Source organism: Pleurodeles waltl, chromosome 1_1 (assembly GCF_031143425.1).
Source record: "Pleurodeles waltl isolate 20211129_DDA chromosome 1_1, aPleWal1.hap1.20221129, whole genome shotgun sequence".
Lineage (NCBI taxonomy): Eukaryota > Metazoa > Chordata > Amphibia > Caudata > Salamandridae > Pleurodeles > Pleurodeles waltl.
This window is the reverse complement of record NC_090436.1, coordinates 827,610,950-827,630,685: the sequence shown is the minus strand read 5'-3', so window position 1 is coordinate 827,630,685 and position 19,736 is coordinate 827,610,950. Positions and strand designations below refer to the sequence as shown.

At 43.3% G+C, this 19,736-nt stretch overlaps 1 protein-coding gene across 1 annotated transcript in view; it reads right to left on the bottom strand.

The window, feature by feature from the left end:
• The window catches only part of MAMDC2 (MAM domain containing 2), a 480,378-nt gene that overhangs the window by 196,869 nt on the left and 263,773 nt on the right, over positions 1-19,736 (bottom strand). The window contains exon 6 of the mRNA XM_069228830.1: positions 14,119-14,375. Coding sequence (XP_069084931.1) covers positions 14,119-14,375 — 257 coding nt within the window. The remainder of the gene's footprint in view (positions 1-14,118; positions 14,376-19,736) is intronic.

Here is a 19,736-nt window from a genome sequence, read left to right as displayed (position 1 = left end):
GACTTTGTTTCAATGGGAAATGGATATGCGGATCAAGTCGCAAGGTTTTGCGCATTGAAATGTATACCATTCAAGGATCAGTGGGAATTGTTACCTGAAACAGAAAATGAGACAGGCACAGGTTACGCTTTGAGGGTGGTTGACACATTGGAAGAATTGAAATTGTTGCAGGGACGTGCCAGAAGGGATGAGAAGCGTTCTTGGGTTAAGATGCAATGTGTACAAAGACCAGATGATTTGTGGGTTTCAGACGAGGGGAAAATGGTTTTGCCGAACAGTCTTTTGTCCCAGTTTGCAAGGTTGTATCATGGTCAAGCACATATTGGGAGAGATGCCGTGATTAGGTTGTTCAAAATTGACTGGTTTAACCCGAAATTCAGACAAGCTGCAGAAGTGATTTGTCACAGGTGCATCATCTTTCAACAGATGAATGTGGGGAAAGGGACAGTGGTAAATTTGAGCCACATTGGGAGAGCAGGAGGTCCATTTTGCAGAATGCAATTGGATTTTATCGAGATGCCTGTGTGTGGAGGTCTGAGATACGTGTTGGTGATTGTGTGTATCTTTAGTCACTGGATTGAAGCTTACCCTACACGTAGAAATGACAGTCTCACAGTAGCGAAGGTGCTGCTTAGGGAATTGATACCACGTTTCGGGTTTCCGATCTCTTTAGAATCAGATAGAGGAAGTCACTTCAACAATGAGGTGGTTAAGCTATTGCGCGCAGCATTGAACATTGAACAGAAGCTGCATTGTAGTTACTCTGAAGCCTCTGGATTAGTGGAGCGAATGAATGGTACCTTGAAGTCGAGAATGGCAAAGATGTGTGCAGCTACAAATTTGAAATGGCCTGATGCATTGCCTTTGGTGCTAATGTCAATGAGAAATACGCCCAACAACAAGACAGGACTGTCTCCTCATGAAATTATCATGGGCTGAGCTATGAGATTGCCCGCAGTGCCTGCAAATGCTCTTGTGAATATCACGGATGATATGGTGTTGGACTACTGCAAGGGTCTGGCTGACGTGGTCCGCTCTTTCTCTCACCAGGTGGAAGCAACCACACTGACACCGATAAATGATCCAGGTCACAACCTGAAAGCTGGTGACTGGGTTGTTGTCAAGAAACATGTGAGGAAGTCGTGTTTGGAGCCACGTTGGAAGAGGCCATATCAAGTAATACTGACGACTACCACTGCTGTGAATTGTGCGGGAATTCCAAACTGGATCCATGCCAGTCACACAAAGAAGGTGACGTGTCCAACTGATGAGGAAATTGAATTGTCAAAAATAACATCTGCAGAAAAGGAAGTCTCAGAGTAATCAAAGGGGAACTGAGACAGAAGGAGAGCCTGTTGAGGGCAGCTTGGTCACTCAAACAATAAACAAGACCCAGAGGGGTGACGGGGAGCCTATCTCAACTGAGACACCAGGAGGTCCGAATCAGAGAGAGGTCCTCCCAGAAGCAGACAGATGCGGTATTGAAGTTGAGCCCCTGACAGACCCAGAAGGTGAAGGAGTTGAGGCGGAAGAGAGTCAGAGTGTCCAGACTCCTCCTGAGCCAAGTACAGGTCCATCAAGAGAGAACACCATAGAGTCAGAGGAGGGCAACGAGTTGCCACAAGGAAGATCAAAGGCCAGAGAGACACTGAAAGGAGATAAATGGCCAGAATCGCAAGTGACAAAAGGGAAGGTGGTTGTTGATGATACAATAGAGGAAGAGGTCGATATAACAAGGAAATAAGACCTGAGCGAAGGAGAACTGCAAGGTGATCGCAAGTGGAAACGAAAGAGAGTAGCAAACAGACGGTACGCAGGTCCCGAATGGGCATATGCAACGTCAGCTGAGTGGCAACAAGAGTTCTTGGCGTTCTGTTTTGATCGAGAAGTTCCAGGTCAGTACTTTGGAACCTGAGTCCGACTGGAGGAAGAGACTGCGTTAATGCGAATATTGATTTAAAGAAAATTGTGAAAGGAGACTGATAAATTACACTGTTAACCTGAAGTGACTTTTGAGAACTGATTTTGACAGAGCTGCTAACCTGAATTGACAAGGATCCTGGGAGTGAATGAGGAAGCTGTAAATATTTGTTAGAGAGACTTTGCTTAGCTTTGCTGAAGAGAAAAAAGAAATAAAAAAAAGGAGGAAAAGAAAAAGCTTTAACCATCCTCAGTTGGTTGTTGTTTACACTTATAGCACTCTACTTTCTGATTCTTTACAGATTATAGCTAACACTAGAAATGATAATAAGGGGAGTAGACGTTGCAAATGTTTGGGGGTTGCGTTGGTTGTCGTGTGTGTGGTATTCATTGTAGTTTTGATTGTGTGAATGCCTTTGGTGGATAAGAATGATACTAACAATGCTACATTTTCTGAGACCACTGCTACACTAGCAGCTTGGGAGAGGTTTGAGCAAGATACAAAATACTTGCATGAGGGAACTACCACAAAAGGGGAACTATCTACTAATGTTTTCTACCGCTTTCTGAGTGAGTATGTTGATACTATGGATGCAAAGGCTTATTATGTGTGTATGCAAATTCCTGTTTCGGTACAAGCGGGGGTTACCTATCATAGTCTGTCCCTAACTTATGGGATAAGCTGTAGTCTGTTACTAACGCGTTTCTATAACCAGGAAGAGGTTCAGTATTTCTATTCTAACCACGATCTTGTGTTTTCTTATGTACCTATCATAGAGGATTTGAATAGTGTAGCTAAGTACTATAGCATAAAACTAGTTAAGGGGTTCTTTTAAGCAACACTAACAATTAGTACATCATATGCACACCGCAATAGCTTGACATGTTGGCTTACACCTGTCGAAAAAAACTTTCTAGATCACACGGAAGATAGAAGAAGGGCTTTGAAGGGGAAATTGGAGAAAGGCTTGCAACAACGATCTTTTATTAGTACTGAGAGTTATAGTGCAGTTAGAGAGTAGGGGAAATTAGCTTTAGACGCATTACACGTAGGTAAGCTTTGCATAACGCGACCAAAGTCATATTATGACAATGTGCTTGTGGGAACGAGTGAATAGAAGCATGTGCTTTTGTTTCAGAGTAAGTGGACGTTCATGTTAAATGGACAGGATCCAACGATCCCTGGGATCTATTATATATGTGGACTTAATGCTTATTACCGTCGTCCAAAGGGATGGTATGGGACGTGTTATTTGGGGATAGTTTTCCCAAAGATATATCAGTTAGAGGACTTGAAGAAGTTTCCGAAACTGTCTGAATTACATCGTACTAGACAAAGGAGAGAGAGTGCTGCTGGGGTAGTAGGAGACTTATTTGGAGCGATAATTCCTTCAGTGGGAGTTATCTTAAATTCGATAAAGATTCAAAAGTTGTCTACTATTGTGGATAACATGCTGACAAATTTTACGGGAGCTACACTCCTGATGGATACTGAACTTGCTGTGGAGAGGGCTATGGCTCTTCAAAACAGGCCTGCTTTAGACATTCTTTTAGCGAAAAATGGCAGGGTCTGTAAGATGCTTAATGAGCGACATTGTTGTGCCTATATTCCGGACAATAATAATGAGATTGAAGTATGCTTACTAACCTAACAAGAGATAGTCCACATTTGAAGGAACTGAAAGAATCAGGTGTTTGGGAAAGGGTTGGAAAGGGAATTGCTAAAGTGGGAGGTTGGTTTAGTAATATTTGGCATGGAATATTGGGAAAAATATTATAGGGAATTTTGACTGTTTTTGGCTTGTTTATTTGGATTGTGGTTGGCATGCAAAATTAGCAAAAGAATCAAATTGAAAAGGGCGAGAAATAATCAGAGGAGGGAAGAAAAGAAAAGGGAGAAATTGTTTAGAGAAAAATTTGATGTGACCAAAATGGGGGAAGAGATAGAGATGAAAGAATTCAGAAGGTGAATGAACTATGAAGAAAAGATTTGTGTGATGACAAGAGTCATCAGAGGAGGGATTGTTGCAGTGTAACTTTTATAATCAATATTAACATGAAAAGCTTGCAAAATAATGTATAATGAAGCTGCATAGAAAACATGATAGAATAATATTAATGCGCAGGTTTGAAATGTGCCTATGGGGAGTGGCCACCACTGTATACGATGATTAATGAAATTGACTAATAATGAATTAATAATGTACTAATGTATGGTTTTATAGTAACATTAAGTGTTATGTGTTAAGGTTTTGCTAAATTAATCACTAGGCCTTAGTTAGCAAGGGTCTGGGCCTAGCTGCCTGGTCTCATATTAAAGGTGTTTTTCTAACGTGCAATGCGCTGTCTTCCTGAAGGACATGAAGCTGTACTTTTCCAGAAGCTAAAGATGTGTGTGTAACCGTACTAAATTCTTTCTCATGAGATCCGACTTGCTCAAGGAGACATTCTTGCTGAATGCAACAGTGTAATTCGCAACAGGTGCAAGGTCGCCTGTACTGGGAGAAGACAATAGAACTACTGACTGGAGCGACAAGTGTAACTTTTCTTACCTGACATTCTACCCGATGAAGACGTCAATCACAGGAGCCAATAAACTGCGTGGGAACTGTCTTAGGTGAAAATTCTAGTAAGGTGTGTGATGGATCATTGGACAGAGATAACAATGCACCAAATATTTCCCAATTGGGAATTAGAGGCTTGTTCGACAAGATTTAATATAACGACGTGACACAAGGAGAAATCAGCCATTATAGGGATACTCTTGCTGGTACTCTGATATTCTGCCTTAAGACTTTGCTGTTCTGATACTTCAAACCATCCTCTTTGCCTGACAATTTCTTCTCCTCCTTATGAGGGAAGAGTTCCTTCTTACTCTGCCCTGCTGAGACTTTGCTGCTTATCCTGGCTGATGGCGAATCGACTGATGTCCTGAGGACGAAGTCTGACACTGTATGCCGCCCCATTTGGATGGGTAAATATATGATAATACATTGTAAACTGTCTGTTTGCCTTTTCTTTCTAGGTACCAACTGCTCTTTTGATAGCGGCCATAGTTAGATGTTTTCCAAATTTGTGTTGGTAAATTGTTTTTGCATGAAGCCCAACATGCTGATGCTAATTAGAGGTTAGTTAAGGAGGTCACTAATACTGGGTGCAAATAGACAAATGACTTAGGCCCTCATTCTGACCTTGGCGGGCGGCGGAGGCCGCCCGCCAAAGTCCCGCCGTCAAGTTACCGTTCCGCGGTCGAAAGACCGCGGTGGTAATTCTGACTTTCCCGCTGGGCTGGCGGGCGGTCGCCTTCAGACCGCCAGCCAGCCCAGCGGGAAAGAGGCTTCCACGATGAAGCCGGCTCGGAATCGAGCCGGCGGAGTGGAAGCTGTGCGACGGGTGCAGTTGCACCCGTCGCGTATTTCACTGTCTGCGCAGCAGACAGTGAAATACATGTAGGGGCCCTCTTACGGGGGCCCCTGCAATGCCCATGCCAGTGGCATGGGCACTGCAGGGGCCCCCAGGGGCCCCGCGACCCCCCCTACCGCCATCCGGATCTCGGCGGTCCGACCGCCGGGATCTGGATGGCGGTAGGGGGGGTCGGAATCCCCGCGGCGGTGCAGCAAGCTGCGCCGCCGCGGAGGATTCAATGGGGCCGCGGTACACTGGCGGGACCCCGCCAGTGGTGCCGGTCCGACCGCGGCTTTACCGCCGCGGTCGGAATCCCCATTGGAGCACCGCCGGCCTGTCGGCGGTGCTCCCGCGGTCCTCCGCCCTGGCGGTCAAAGACCGCCAGGGTCAGAATGACCCCCTTAATCTTTGCTTTATTGAATAACGTGCTAATGATACTCTGCTAAAAATTCATTCATGTTGACGTCGTGCTTTGTTCTAATGTTCATGATCTTTGCTTTGATAAAGTCCTATTCAAGTTGCCATATTGTAGTGTTGTTGATGGGGCCCGTGGAAAAATCATTGTACCTTTTGGTGAATCCTGTAAATACTGTAAATACTGAGGGTCAGGCTGCGTGTGCTGAAACTGCTCCGACTGCACCAACCTCTTCAATGAGGACAGAGAGGTCGGCCAATATGTTTAGCTGCAGTAGGCAGCCTGATACGAATTCTGTGGCAGCTGGGGGGGGTGGCCAACTGCTGTCTGGAAATGACAATCTGAACCAACCAATGGCCAGGCCTTCCCCGGCTTGTTTGGATCTCCCCCCTGCGTGTGCCCCTTATGTGGTAGTACTGACGAATGTGCCTGCTCTTGTTTATGGGGCAACTGAGTCTACAAATCAACTCATAAATAAGGTTGGACATTGGCTGAGCAACAATTGTGATTTTTCATGTAAGGACCTCAAGGATATCCTGTTTGCCAGAAGAATTGGGTGGGTCGGCCATAAAAATAAGATGGGTAAGGACGACTGTATTATTATAAATGTCAGATATCCCGCCCTGACTAAAAGGCTTCTCTCTACCCATCGCTCTCCTGTCCCTAGTGCAGGTTCTATGGCTATGGGTATGGTCCCCTTGGGCTATTTTTATGATCACATGCGAGTGTGTACTGGGGGCTCTTCTGGATCTGGTAGGAATCTCCCCATGGGACAATTCAGCCTACAGACATATAGTCGAAGATCCAATAGCAACCTATACCTGGAAGGGGTGGATTGACAATGCGCTAAGGCACTGGCTATACAAGAAGAGGTGCCCCCACAGTGTAATCTTATCTCGTGGAATATTGCGGGCTATGACGCTAAGCTATCTGATCAAGCATGGGTTGGGTGTGTGGCTAACTATGATGTTATCATGCTTCAGGAAACTTGGTCGGCGGGACTGGCTGTGTGGGATGGGTATGACAGATATGCAATTTCAGCTGTACAGTCTCTTGGGGGTCGCTCGAAAGGTGGCCTGGTTACTCTAATTCGCCTCTCTAAGATAGTGGGTGCTTTCCAAATTAACTGTAACCATCAAGGTATATTGCTGGTATGGGTACTCTTCTCCAATCATTTTAAAGTATTATTGGTCAACTTTTATAATGCTGTGTGGAGTTTGGGGTGCCAAATTGGGGCCCTGTTCTCCATTCTTAAGATTATGAAAGATAGAATGGAGAAGGTGGGATTGGAATTTCGTGCCATCATCGCCGGGGACTTTAATGCCAAGTTGGGCCGGTCCAGTACTGTGGTTAATCCCTTCATCCGGGACGGCGAGGTCTTTTCAGCGCAGGGTCCGCAGGACTCCAGAGGTAGAGATCTACTAAAGGAACTCGGGGAGATGGGCCTCCTGAATTTCTATGATATTGAAGCAGTAGGCACTCACCATCTTCCAACTTATGTTGGAAGAGGGTCTGGATCCACCATTGACTATATTTTTGTGTCCCCTCCTATGAGAAACTTGGTGATTGGGGGTAAAGTGTTATTCGAGTGCTTTAGCGATCATAATCCCCTTATATTGTTCTTTAAACTCCCTGGGGCCTTACGCTTACTAGGACGAGGTAGGCCTGCAATGGTGGTGACAAAGGATCAGGGTAGGCGGCTTGGGTGGAAGCAAGTAGACCCCCAAAAAGTTGTGGGAAGGGGTGTGGGGGATAACCTACATCTATTTATGGAAATACTCCTGACAGAAGCACCAAATCCCACGACTGTTATAGATGCGATAACAGTAGTATATGCAGCAGTCAGAGACTGTCTCTTTGTAGTAGGCAACCACCCTAATAAACGTAAATGTGGTTGGTACGACAAAGCCTGCTATGATGCAAGGGCAAATTTTAAGATGGCTACCAAGACTCACCCTAGAGATTGGGTTCTTGTAAAAGAAGCCAGAATAAGGTATAAAAGGACCCTGAGGGATAGTAAGCTAAAATATAAAGATAAAGCCTGGGAAGAGTTAGAGTGTGCTACAGCTTTGAAAGACCCCGGCCTGTTTTGGAAGGTGGTGAATAGAGGTTCCTTTGAAACAGAAACCTCTGAGGGCCTTGGATGTAACATAGCCCCGGAGGCCTGGGTAACTCATTTCTGTAGTATATTTGAGGGTACCCCCCTAAGAAATATGCGGGAGAGTGTGTCTGATGAGGCTCCTAACCTAGCAATCAGATTCTCACTACAGGAGGTTATTGATGCGATACAGAGTTGTGCGCATAATAAAGCTCCGGGCCCGGACTCAATCCCGATGGATCTGTATAAAGCTAACCCTCAGTTATGGGCACCCATTCTCCTAAATGTTCTTAATGCAGCCGTTACTGTGGGCATTCCTGCCTCTTGGAGATTGGCATGTATAGTCCCAGTGTTTAAAAAGGGTGATCAAAATGATCCTAAGTCTTATCGCCCTATTTCACTGCTGGATTCCTCTGTGAAGATTCTGGGACGGATTATCCTAGGTCGTCTGGAGGCCTGGATGATAGGAAATGTTATTTTAAGTCGGGAACAGTATGGCTTCAGGGAAGGCCTCGGCACGCAAGAACAGTGTCTTAATCTACTGATGATAATCAAAAAAATACACGAAGGCCAGGAAAGGTACCCTTTATCTTGCTTTTATGGACCTTAGCTGTGCTTTTGATAAAGTAAACCAGTCTTTATTATGGGAGAGGCTAATTCAGTCAGGGTTGGACCCTAATATTGTAGAGCTTCTCCGATATCTCCATTCAGGGACAGTTGCAAACGTGAGGGTGGGCCCAAATGGGGAATGCTCGGAGGCTTTCAAGCTTTCTAGGGGTGTGCGCCAGGGGTGTGTCTTGGCCCCTACCTTGTTCCTTCTATACACAATTGGACTGTCAGATTTTCTGATGGAACACTGCAGGGATGTCCCGAAGGTGAAGGGTATTGATATCCCTGTCCTGACGTATGCGGATGACGCGGTCCTTATGGCCCGCACGATGAATGGTCTCCGAGAATTAGTTAGAGCTTATGTTGTCTTTATGTCAGCTTTGGGAATGGAGGTCAATTTTAAGAAGTCGCACTTTATGGTTTGTGGTAAACCAATGAGTAGGGTGGGGGAGCTAAGGGTGGAGGATCAAGCTATTAGCAGAGTCCATGAGTTCCCATAATTAGGGGTCATTTTTGATGAGAAAGGATCTTGGAAACCCTGTATTGCTAGAAGGATTGTGCTTTTTCATGCAACAGTTGGTGCAACCTTTGACTTTGCGTCTAGGGTAGGTAGCAAACCTATCAAACCCCTGCTTGAAATCTTTAGGCGGAAATGCCTACCTGTCCTTCTGTATGGTTCAGCACTGTGGGGTTTTAGGGATACCCGAGCCCTTATGGTGGAAGAAAATCGTTTCTGTAGAAGGCTTCTGGGTGTTGGTCAAAATATTCCTGGATTTTGCCTTCACCTGGAACTGGACCTTGAGTATGTACAGGACACTACCCAACTGGCTCCCCTTTTGTTATGGATTTCAGTTTGGAGTAACGAACATGCCTCTCTTAACAGGGATATACTAAGGGATTGTTTGGCCTGCGACAATGTAAAGCATATTCCCTGGGTGTCGCACATAAGGAAGATGGCACATGACCTGGGGCGGCCTGAATTGTTTGATTATCCCGAGGACCTGACTAGCTATGATAAGAAATGGGTTAAGGATAACTTTCAGAGAATCCAGGAGAACAAGAGGGAGGGGGAGGCTCTAAGGAAAAAATGGATCAGGGAATTTACTATGCTAAAGATGTGGGTGGGTCCTGAGCGATATCTTTCAGAAATCAAGGATGTGAGGAAAAGGTCTCTCATAACTCGATTTCGCTTGGGGATCATTAGAAGTAATTTGTGCTTCCCCCTAGGTCAGTATGGGGAGAAAGGTATTAGACCCTGCCCCTGTGATGGGGTGTCCCATCAGACCTTGATCCATTTTACACTGTTTTGTGCCTTTTATGCACCATTTAGAACCCGATTTCTACTACCGCTCCTTAGGCCCAAGGGTTTTGTGCAATACCGTCCTGCTTTCATGTGGCTGCAAATGGCCTCAGATGTACTGGTATGGAAGGGCCTGGGATCATTCCTGAAGGGAGCTACTACTTGGCGCAAAAATGTAGAATTTTTTGAATTATTTTATTTATTTGTTTTCAGTTTTTATGAATGAGGTTTTTATCTTTGTCTGTTTTTTATTTTTATATATATATGTCTATATATATATTTATATGTACATGTTTTTATGATGGGTGCTTTTATTATACATGGTTTTTATTGGTATTTTTATAATGTTTTGGTGATTATGTGTTGTAATGGATGAATTTTTTCATACCGAATAAAGCTTCTTCTTCTGATGTGTTTACTGGTATTGAGACTAATAATCTTGCTAGTAGAGTGTAACAAATAGGGAATAAACATCCTAAACCTTACTAGACTTGTGTGGTTATTCATGGGTGAAAGGTTGTGATGTGTTTCAATCTTGTTAAATGTTATTAACTAATTAGATTAATTTGTTATTGTGAATATTGATGAGGTTATTGATCGATTGATTGAAATGCTGAATAGATATCTCGTCCTAAGGAGTCTCCAATCAGGATCAAAAGGTTCATTTGCCTAAAACGAGTCCCTGTGTAAGTTAAATTATTAAAGGTGGGACGAGTTAACATTGTCTACCCCTAAACAGGTTCAAGCCCCATTTTTATGGTCTTTTTACAATCACGCAAGTGATGAATGCAGCATCCCTTTGCCTACAATTATCTCAGGCATAGAAAATACATCTAGTATTTCATGTATCCAAGTTGAAACCTTATGTTTCTGATTCTTTCTGGAGAAGTTTTTCTTGTCCCCTTCCCTTTTGGGTAGTGAACCTGAATATGAGGTACAAGAAATATGTGATTCCCGGTTCTTTCAGAACTGCCTCCAGTTCCTCATCAACTGGAAAGGTTATCCTTCTAGTGAATGTTGGGAAAATGCTTCTTCTGTTCATGCTCTCATTCATGTCCTGCGGTTTTTCCACCTTTTTATGGACAAGCCTGGGGCTTCAATGGGGGGGGGGGCTACTGTCACGCAGCCGGCAGTTTCCAGACCTGCAGCATTACATGTCCGGCTTGTGCTGACATCCACGGTCCGCTTCTCGGGCTGTCGGACCCACTGTGGACCGCTCACTCAGCTGTGGTGTCTCCCTTTTAGCCTGTGGCAAGGTCGGGGGACCCTGAATCGGGCTGCAGATCTTGCCGCAATCAACACACAGCATAATGTTGCGCTGTGGGTGCCCCCCGCAACGCTCATTTAAATACTTCCCTGCCATCTAGAGTCCTTGGGGCCCTGTTCTTGTTTTCTTTTTCTTCTTTTTTCTTTTTCTTCTTCATGGGCATTGGGACCATATTCCGTCTTCCCACTGTACCATTTACCTCTCAGCATGCATTGGTATCTTTTATTTTTCCTTTCCAAAGAGGTTGTCCTTTCCAGTTTTCTCTATGGTATGATCTCCCAATACAAGACGGCGTTTTTCCTTTTTTCTGTTTGTCACTACCTGGTATCAGTATGTAAGGAACCTGCGTTCTTTTCTCCCTTGCGTTGCAACACTTCCTGTTTGGTGCTGGATCTTGCTCCTGCTAGCTATCCCTGTGGAGTACCTTTTGTTGTTTCTTCTATGGTTTCCAGTGGTTCCATTCCTTGAAGTCCTGGGATCCTAACACACTATCTATCCTGCTTCTTTGAGTTCCTGAGCAAGAAGTTTTTTTCACGTGGGTTTTTTCATTGGGACTCGTTCTGGAGGGCACGGACTGCCTTGACATCTACCTTGTCAGCAGCACTGTGGCTACCGGAAAGGGGCACCCCTATCTCGGCCAGACCAGAACCTGCAAGATTCGAAGTCACACTCCAGCTCCATCCGACAACGGCGGTAAGAGAAGAGCATTACGTGACAGTGCTTTAGCTAATTTTCTATGCAATAATTGTGTATACGAACCCCTAACCCTTTTAGGGATGTGGTCCATCCTGTTCTTGATTGTGCTGCTCATTTGGGAGTGCGAGCATGTCTGATCTTATTGGTTTCTTTATGACAATTGATAAGGGGACGCGTTCATGGGTTGATTGACCTTTTAACTCGCTCAAGATGTTCACACCCTAAGTCCATACATATAAAAATCATTAAACAAAAACAATATAAATCTTTGTAGTCAGTAAATTTCACACTATGGCCCATTAGGACATGAGGAACCACACCTTTAGTATCAGTTAGAACATTTATTTCCCTAGATTAACAATGCTAGTATCACGTAAATTAGTCTCAAATGCAGATGATATATGTATAAAAACAACACTGGTTGACCGAATCTGCTAAAGAATCTCAACTTAACTAAAGCTTTATTAACTAATCCTTCTAAAGCCAAAGCACAAATCTACAATAAAAGTAATTACGCAATGGAAAAAAATACATTTGAATTCAGCAATTGAGTAACATCAAAAAGAAATTTAGTTGCGTGGGGGAGATCTCTCTAACATCAGATTAGCATCAGCATGTTTGGGCTTCATGCAAAAAGATTTAGTCAACATAAATTTGGAAAACATCTAACTATGGCTCTACTAAAAAAAAAAAAGCAGCGGTTGGCACCTAGGAACAAAAGACAAAAACAACAATAAAGACATTAGCAATTTAATATACCTTTCCTTATGGATCAGCAAGCTGTGATAATCTACGTCAGGTGGACATCAGTTCAAGCAGCATCAGCAACGGAACTTGAAAGGGGTAATAGTTCAGAATCGGGGACTCTAACCTCTCGGAACCATTTGAAAGAAATATCTAGAGTAGGCAGCAAATGTGCTACAAGCTCTGAGCATTGAGCGCAAAAGTAAGCACCAGCATTTACGCATGGGGCACGAGAAAACTGAGGTAAAGTGTGGAGTGGATCTCTGCTGAGTGACAACAAGAGCTCTTAGTGCAGTGCGGTTAAGTTAAAATTGTCTCACATTGTCACTGGTCAAAGCATCATCTGATAGCCATTACATAAACACTCTTTCACACGTTGATGATTGGCTCTTTTTCTTCTGCGCACATCGTTCTACTCGTCACGAAGCAACTTTAACATCCTTCCATCAGTACATCCATTGTGAGTTCCTGGGAACATCGCTTTCTCACATGTTTCAAGTTAACTTTTGTAACAGTTTTACAACATTCAGGTTTCTACACACATTTCCTCATGAGAAAAACATTTTGCTACTACTATGACTTGGTCAACTTTCAGTTAGCACAATACATCTTTATCATTCAGTAAGCATGTGATCAGATTTTATTCTGACATGGCATTTTTTAAATGAGGCAGTGCATTACTAAGGCCTAGACCTCGCTAACTTCAGGCCTACAGTTAATTTAAGCAAATACATAGCATTTAATCGTAAGTATAACATACTATTTCAGATTTCACATTCATATAAGTTCTGAAATACATTAATACGCTCTTAATAAAACATTTCATAGTAGTTAGCGGCCATTGAAGTGGGCACATTTTCGAGTTGCACGTTATTTTCTATTTTAAATCGTTTTCTACGCAAATTCAAAATACAGAATACATGAAATATTTATTAGTAATAATTTCAGTGCTCACAGGAATTAGAATGATTTCAGATTTTTGACTACTCCTTGTGAACTTTGCACTTTGAGCCTTCGTGGCATTTATCCTGTACTACATGATTATGCGATTTCTTTAACTTTAGCTCTGATCTACAACTCACTTATTGAGTAGCCCTAGTTACTTATTTTGACACCCTGCTAAATTGTTGTTGGGTGGGGTGCCTTTTTACACATGCATTACCAGTGGAAGAACTGTAGGAAGACAAATTTCAGGATTTCTACTTTTTGGGGAGTCCTAAACTATTGGGGTACAGTTTTATTCCCACACCTGAGATATAAACATGAATTTACATGAATAGTAAAATAAAGCACATATTACTAATGAAAGAAACATTTTCCTACTCAAACCTGTTTTAATTATATTTAAGTATTTCAGTATTGTTTTCCAGCTAAACTGTCACCAAGAACGTGAATGCAACCATCAACTGCTGAATGGCATCTAGTTTTCTTTAGTTAAATATCTAGCGTAGCACTGCACCCTGTATTTGTCTTTTTATGGACTGTCAGCAGAAAAGTTTTTTTATATAAAAATTTTCAAATTTTGCAATAGTTGGTAGAATAAGTGGCAGGGATCTTTATATCCGATATGAAACTACTATTGTTTCAACTGGAAAACCCTTGCTAATTTGGATGTATGTGACAAAGTGTCCATTTGCGGGTATGTAATTTATGGTTGCTCTTACCTCAAGTGGATAAAGCGCAGTGATGTCAACCTCGGCTAAATTCCAGTTATTAGTCATTCCATGCTCCATTTTCCAGATCTCTTCATAGAAGCCGTTAGTATCTCTGGTGTACAGTGAGAATACATGACCGTCCATCCGCTCTGGTTGGTAGTAGAAAGACAAGCAGCCAGACATGGGGGTATTTGTCAGGGGTGAGACCAGCTGAGCTACTTCTTGAAAGTGTTTAACATATACAGAGTCCACATACATGTAGTGTCCTACAAAACAGAAAAAGATATTCAGACATAAAAGAAATGCTGGAGTTACCAGTCACGTTTGTATTTGTTGGAAACAGGGAGCTAATACTAGAAAAATAGGAATATATTTAAAATATGTCAAATAAAACTTGATTTGAAAGAATTTTCTTACATATTATTTAGCATTTTAATGAAAACAGTGTGTCAACAGTACAATCATTTCAGAAGGTTGTATTGTGGAGTTGAATCCCATTCTGTGTTATAAAAAGCATGATTTCAATTCAATTCAATTCATTTGTTTTTATACAGCGCATTGCTACCCGACAGGGCCTTCTAGGGCTAGTTGCAACAACCTCTCCAGAATACCTGAATGAACCATTTGGCTAAAGCCTACACTTCAGAAAAGTTGAGTTTTGAGACATTGTCTGAAGCAGACTTCTGGGTGCTGACTTCTGAGGGAGGCGGGAAGGGTATTCCAAAGCTTGTGAACAAGATAAGCAAAGGAGCGGCCACTGCTTCTTGCTCTTTTGATCCTGGGAACCGCAGGGAGTGTTTGACTGCTTGATCGAAGAGGCCTCCCCATAAGAGGGAAGTAGGTTCTGGATGATGAGTGGGCCTGTCCCATGGATGTCAGTAAAGGGATACCTGGGCTGAATTAGCTGATTGGTGCTTAGGTATTTTGTGAAGGACTTTAGCTGCAGGATTCTGGATCACTAGGAGCCTTTTTACCATACATGTTGGACTCTCCAAGTAGAGAGAGTAATCATAGTCTAGACCAGTGGTCCTAAAACGTTTTAATTCTGTGCCCCCCATCCCTGTGGAAAAAGAAATCATTTGGGCCCCTTACCAAACCTTTCACAATTCCATTAAATTGCCAAAGTTTAAATACACCTACACATATTTAAGGATTACAGTTAAGTTCTGATACTGTTTTAAAAACCCAATCAAATACACAATGACATACATATTATTCTGGTCAGGCAAGCCTTACTATCGTGGAAAGGTATCCACAGTGTGATTATTAGAAGTGGGGTGGGGGTTTTGGAGTCCCTTCCCTTTTGACACATACTTCCATCTTGGATATAAATGACAAAACATGTTAGTGATGGCCCACTTCAGAGTGGTTTTATGCTGCTCATTATTTCAACTTAAAACAAAGCCCTTTTATTAGCATAATGCTTTTTTGGCCAGAGCCTGCCGCCCCTCTGGGATCACTTGAGGCCCCCCAGTTTGAAGACCCTTGGTCTAGACATGAGTTTATTAGACCCTTTACCACTATCCTCATAGTGGATTGTGGTGACATATATAAGAACTTTCTGAGGGATCTCAGGATCTCAAAATAGGATGCCACCAGTTTTCAGGCCCGTGTTTCCATTGTAAGTTTGTCACCTATCCAGAAACCCAGATTTTTACTGCTGGTCAGGCTCAAGTGATTCTTCTAGTTGTTCTGGCCATGGCAGTTCCAGCCATCTTGACCTCTTTTTCGGGCCACAAGTACCTCCGTTTTGTCGCCGTTGAGTTTCAGACTGCTTGCAGACATTCGGTTTGTGACTTCCTTAAGGCATGAATTAAGTTGAGTGCAGGTTTGGCTGACATCGGGTGTAGGGGCCTTGATGATTTGTGTGTCATCTGCATGGGACACTAAGGCAAGACCGTGTGACCGTACAATTTCTGCTAGGGGAAGTACGTACAGATTAAAAAGTGTGTGGCTCATTGAGGAGCCCTCAGGGATTCCACAATGCAGAGGATGAACGACTGAGCAAAGTGAACCTGTGAAGTTGACTGATAAAGGCACTGAAGCAGTTGCTGTGGTTAACATGGTTCAGAACCCTGTAACTAGATACCACAGAACCTTCACACACCTGGAAGTTCTTGTTTCACAGGAAGGCTTTCAGCCACTTAATGGCATCCCCAGTGGTTCTGACTTTCTTCGTAGACATATCTTGTCTACTTTAATCTCTGAACTAGCTCTCCCACCTGCATTTTATTCTTATGTTGAAAGAGAAAAAGAACTCTATGATTCTATTGCTTTCTATCCTTTCATTTTCTTGTGCAATGTTTTACTTGTAACCACAGTTAAAAGAGTAGCAGTGTGGGACACAACTTGCCTCATCCTATGGACGCATTCTATTGAATCTCTAGGACAGCCCCTGTCTCCGGCCGGTAAAGTACCACAGAGAAATGGAGGTGAGCCTCATTGCTGGTGGGGTTTGGAACCAAAATGTTGCCTCCTAATTATCATGCTATGAAAATTGTAGCAAAAATATAGACCACAGAAGTATCATTAATGCAGGTATATACAGGTAAGAACGCATTCACTCTACTTACTATATATCATCAAGGGACACAAATATGGAGTTAAGAACAATAAATCTGTATTTATCAATATATCTGTGTTTACCCTGACAATATTAGAAATATATTATCAAGGTACATAGATATGGATTCAAGAATAGTAAGTGTACAATTACCTATACATGCTTACCTTCACTATATTTTGGCAGTTAATATTTTATCTACAATAGTTTTGCACAACAATATTTTTGCACTAAATACTCTGGCATACAAGCACTGGTGGGTGTATGGTGAGAGCAGCAGTGTATGAAGCTGGGATCCTACAAACTGCCAAACCACGTTGGAGACCCACAGCTTTCCTGAGATTCGGGCATTCACCATCTGTAAGATGGTGATGACTGCTTGATGGGCATTATGGGCCTCAATACAACCCTGGCGGTCAAAGACAGCCAGGGTCGTTTTGGCGATTGTACCGCCAACAGGCTGGAGGTATAATTTGCCGTATTATGACTGCGGCGGTAGCGCCGCAGTCGCACCACCGGGACCGGCGGTTTCCCGCCATCGTTGTCTCGGCGGTTATAATCTGCCAGGGCAGCGCTTCTTGCAGCGCTGCCCTGGGGATTATGACTCCCCTTCCCTCCAGCCTGTCCATGGCGGTAGAGACCACCATGGAAATGCTGGCGGGAAGGGGAGTTGCGGGCCCCTAGGGGCCCCTGCACTGCCCATGCACTTGGCATGGGCAGTGCAGGGGCCCCCAGGCACAGCCCACCATGCTTTTCACTGTCTGCACAGCAGACAGTGAAAAGCGCGGCGGGTGCAGCTGCACCCATTGCACAGCTGCAACACCACCGGCTCCATTAGGAGCTGGCTCCAATGTTACAGTCGACATCCCCGCCGGCCCAGCGGGGATGTTGTAATGCGACCGGTGGGATTGCGGCCGCATAGGCGGGCGCTCGGCAGTCCAACCTTGGCAGGCGGCCTCTGCCGCCTGCCAAGGTTGTAATGAGGGCCTATATACCTAAAACAGAATTTCAGTTTCTCTTGAGCTTTCCTTTTCTGTTCCTCTTTCCCTTCAAAGAAATGTATCTATGCCAACTCTTTGTGTTTGGTCTAACTGGTCTAATTCTTAGGAGCTCCCTGATGTAGCCCTTAATATCTTGACCCTCCACTCATTTGGCAGACCTCTGTTTTAAATGCTGTTGTACTTTTTATATATGTTTATTCTATCAAATGTTGCGTCAGGGTGTGCCTTCTAAGATCTCTTGTTTTAGCTGCAATTCCAAATTCTGTTTCTGCAGGTTTTGTTTAATTAACTATAATTTATATATTTGATGTTGTCCTTTGGACTTTTTATCCATCATCTTTTCCAGATTGTCTAATCATGATTCATTTGTTTTTATGTCATTTATGATTTCCTGGAAGCATGATTTATATCTGCCCTAATCGTACTCACCTACATTTTCACATCCTTGAGGAACTGTTGCATAACGTCTGGGGTGAAGTCCACTGTTTTGCTGTCTCCAATTGCTTTCCCAGTTAGGGCTTTGATGCTGTTGCTTTTTGAGGTTCTCTTTCCTTCTTCACCTCTTTCCTTGCAAGTAGGTCTTTCACAAATGGTTCTCACGTGCTGGTGCCAGTTGGCATGTTACTGCACGGCAGATCTCAGCCTGCTTACATCCAGTGGAAGATCACCTGGGATTTCCAAAATTGCTCTTTCATGCAGTGAGGTAATAAATGCCTCTTGCAGGAATCACAGACTTTACTTTCGAAGTTAGCAAGCCAGCCAGGGCTATTTGTCCACATGGAAATGCAAACATTCTAGCTACATTAGGGCAGTCAAACTACAAGATCGGTTGATGTCTCTAGCAATTCCTTTGTTTTATATTTATGTTTCTCACCTACCTATGCTGACGCATTTCGCGCCATGCATGTGCATGTGCCTTGACAGCCCACAGGCCAGTGTCAGCAAGCACTGGCAAATACAATACCTTGGCCTTTAGAAACCAAGAAGTACTGGCTATGCCAATGTTTTTTTTATAGGTATGACATTGCTATCATCTGGGGCAAGCAGACTTTAATTTGTTGTTAAATTATACTCTTTAATGGGTCCATATATATGTTTGTTTATGTTTTGTCCCGTGAAAATTCTAGGGTTCTGGAAGTCACTACAGGTAAGTGACACTGTTACCCAAGCAGTCACCACAGAACACTGACTAGTTTATAAGTATCTAGTAATCTAGTCGAAAAGCGACTTTTTCTTTTAATGAAAATGTAGAATGTCCAAAAACACTGAAACATGTTGACTTTACTTAACGTGGTATGCTAATTTTTCTGTTATATTAGTCATAGTGAGACATACTGAATAAATGATATGAGGGTAGTCATTGACATATTTTTTAGCACAGTCTAGATATTGTTCTAGTACCCCATGCGCTAATGAGCTACCTGATACTATCCCCTTGATAGGGAAAATTCTGTTATGATTGACAGTATTGAGGTGATGGATCACTGAAATTCGAAAGGGAGGCACAGCAATAGGGGATAAAAAGAATAGATATTATGGCCCTCATTATGACATTGGCGGTAAATCTCACAGCAATGGTGACTGCCGCAAACATACCGCCACGGATATCCGTTCACCATATTGTGACACACACACACCAATCCGTCACTATTCAGCCACAGACACAAGTCCGCCACACCAAAGGTCAGTGATAAACTGGCGGTATCAAAACCCACACCGTTATGCCAACAAAACTACGCCCACCACATTATGACCCACAAACCACCACAGTGGACATTCAATGGCGGTAAACCATTGGCGGTACATACTGCTGTGCTCAAAATACATACACACAAACAAAACAACACTACATTGGACAATTTAAATAACACACACCTGACATCCATACACACACCACACCCATACACCCACAGTACCCAAAACTCTTTACGAATACAAACCATTGGCACGAGACAGACACCACGACTACAGACAAAACCAGAGCCACACACCACCTCCACCTATACACCACCAACGCATCCCACATCACACACCCCAACACATCACTCTAAACACCCACACCT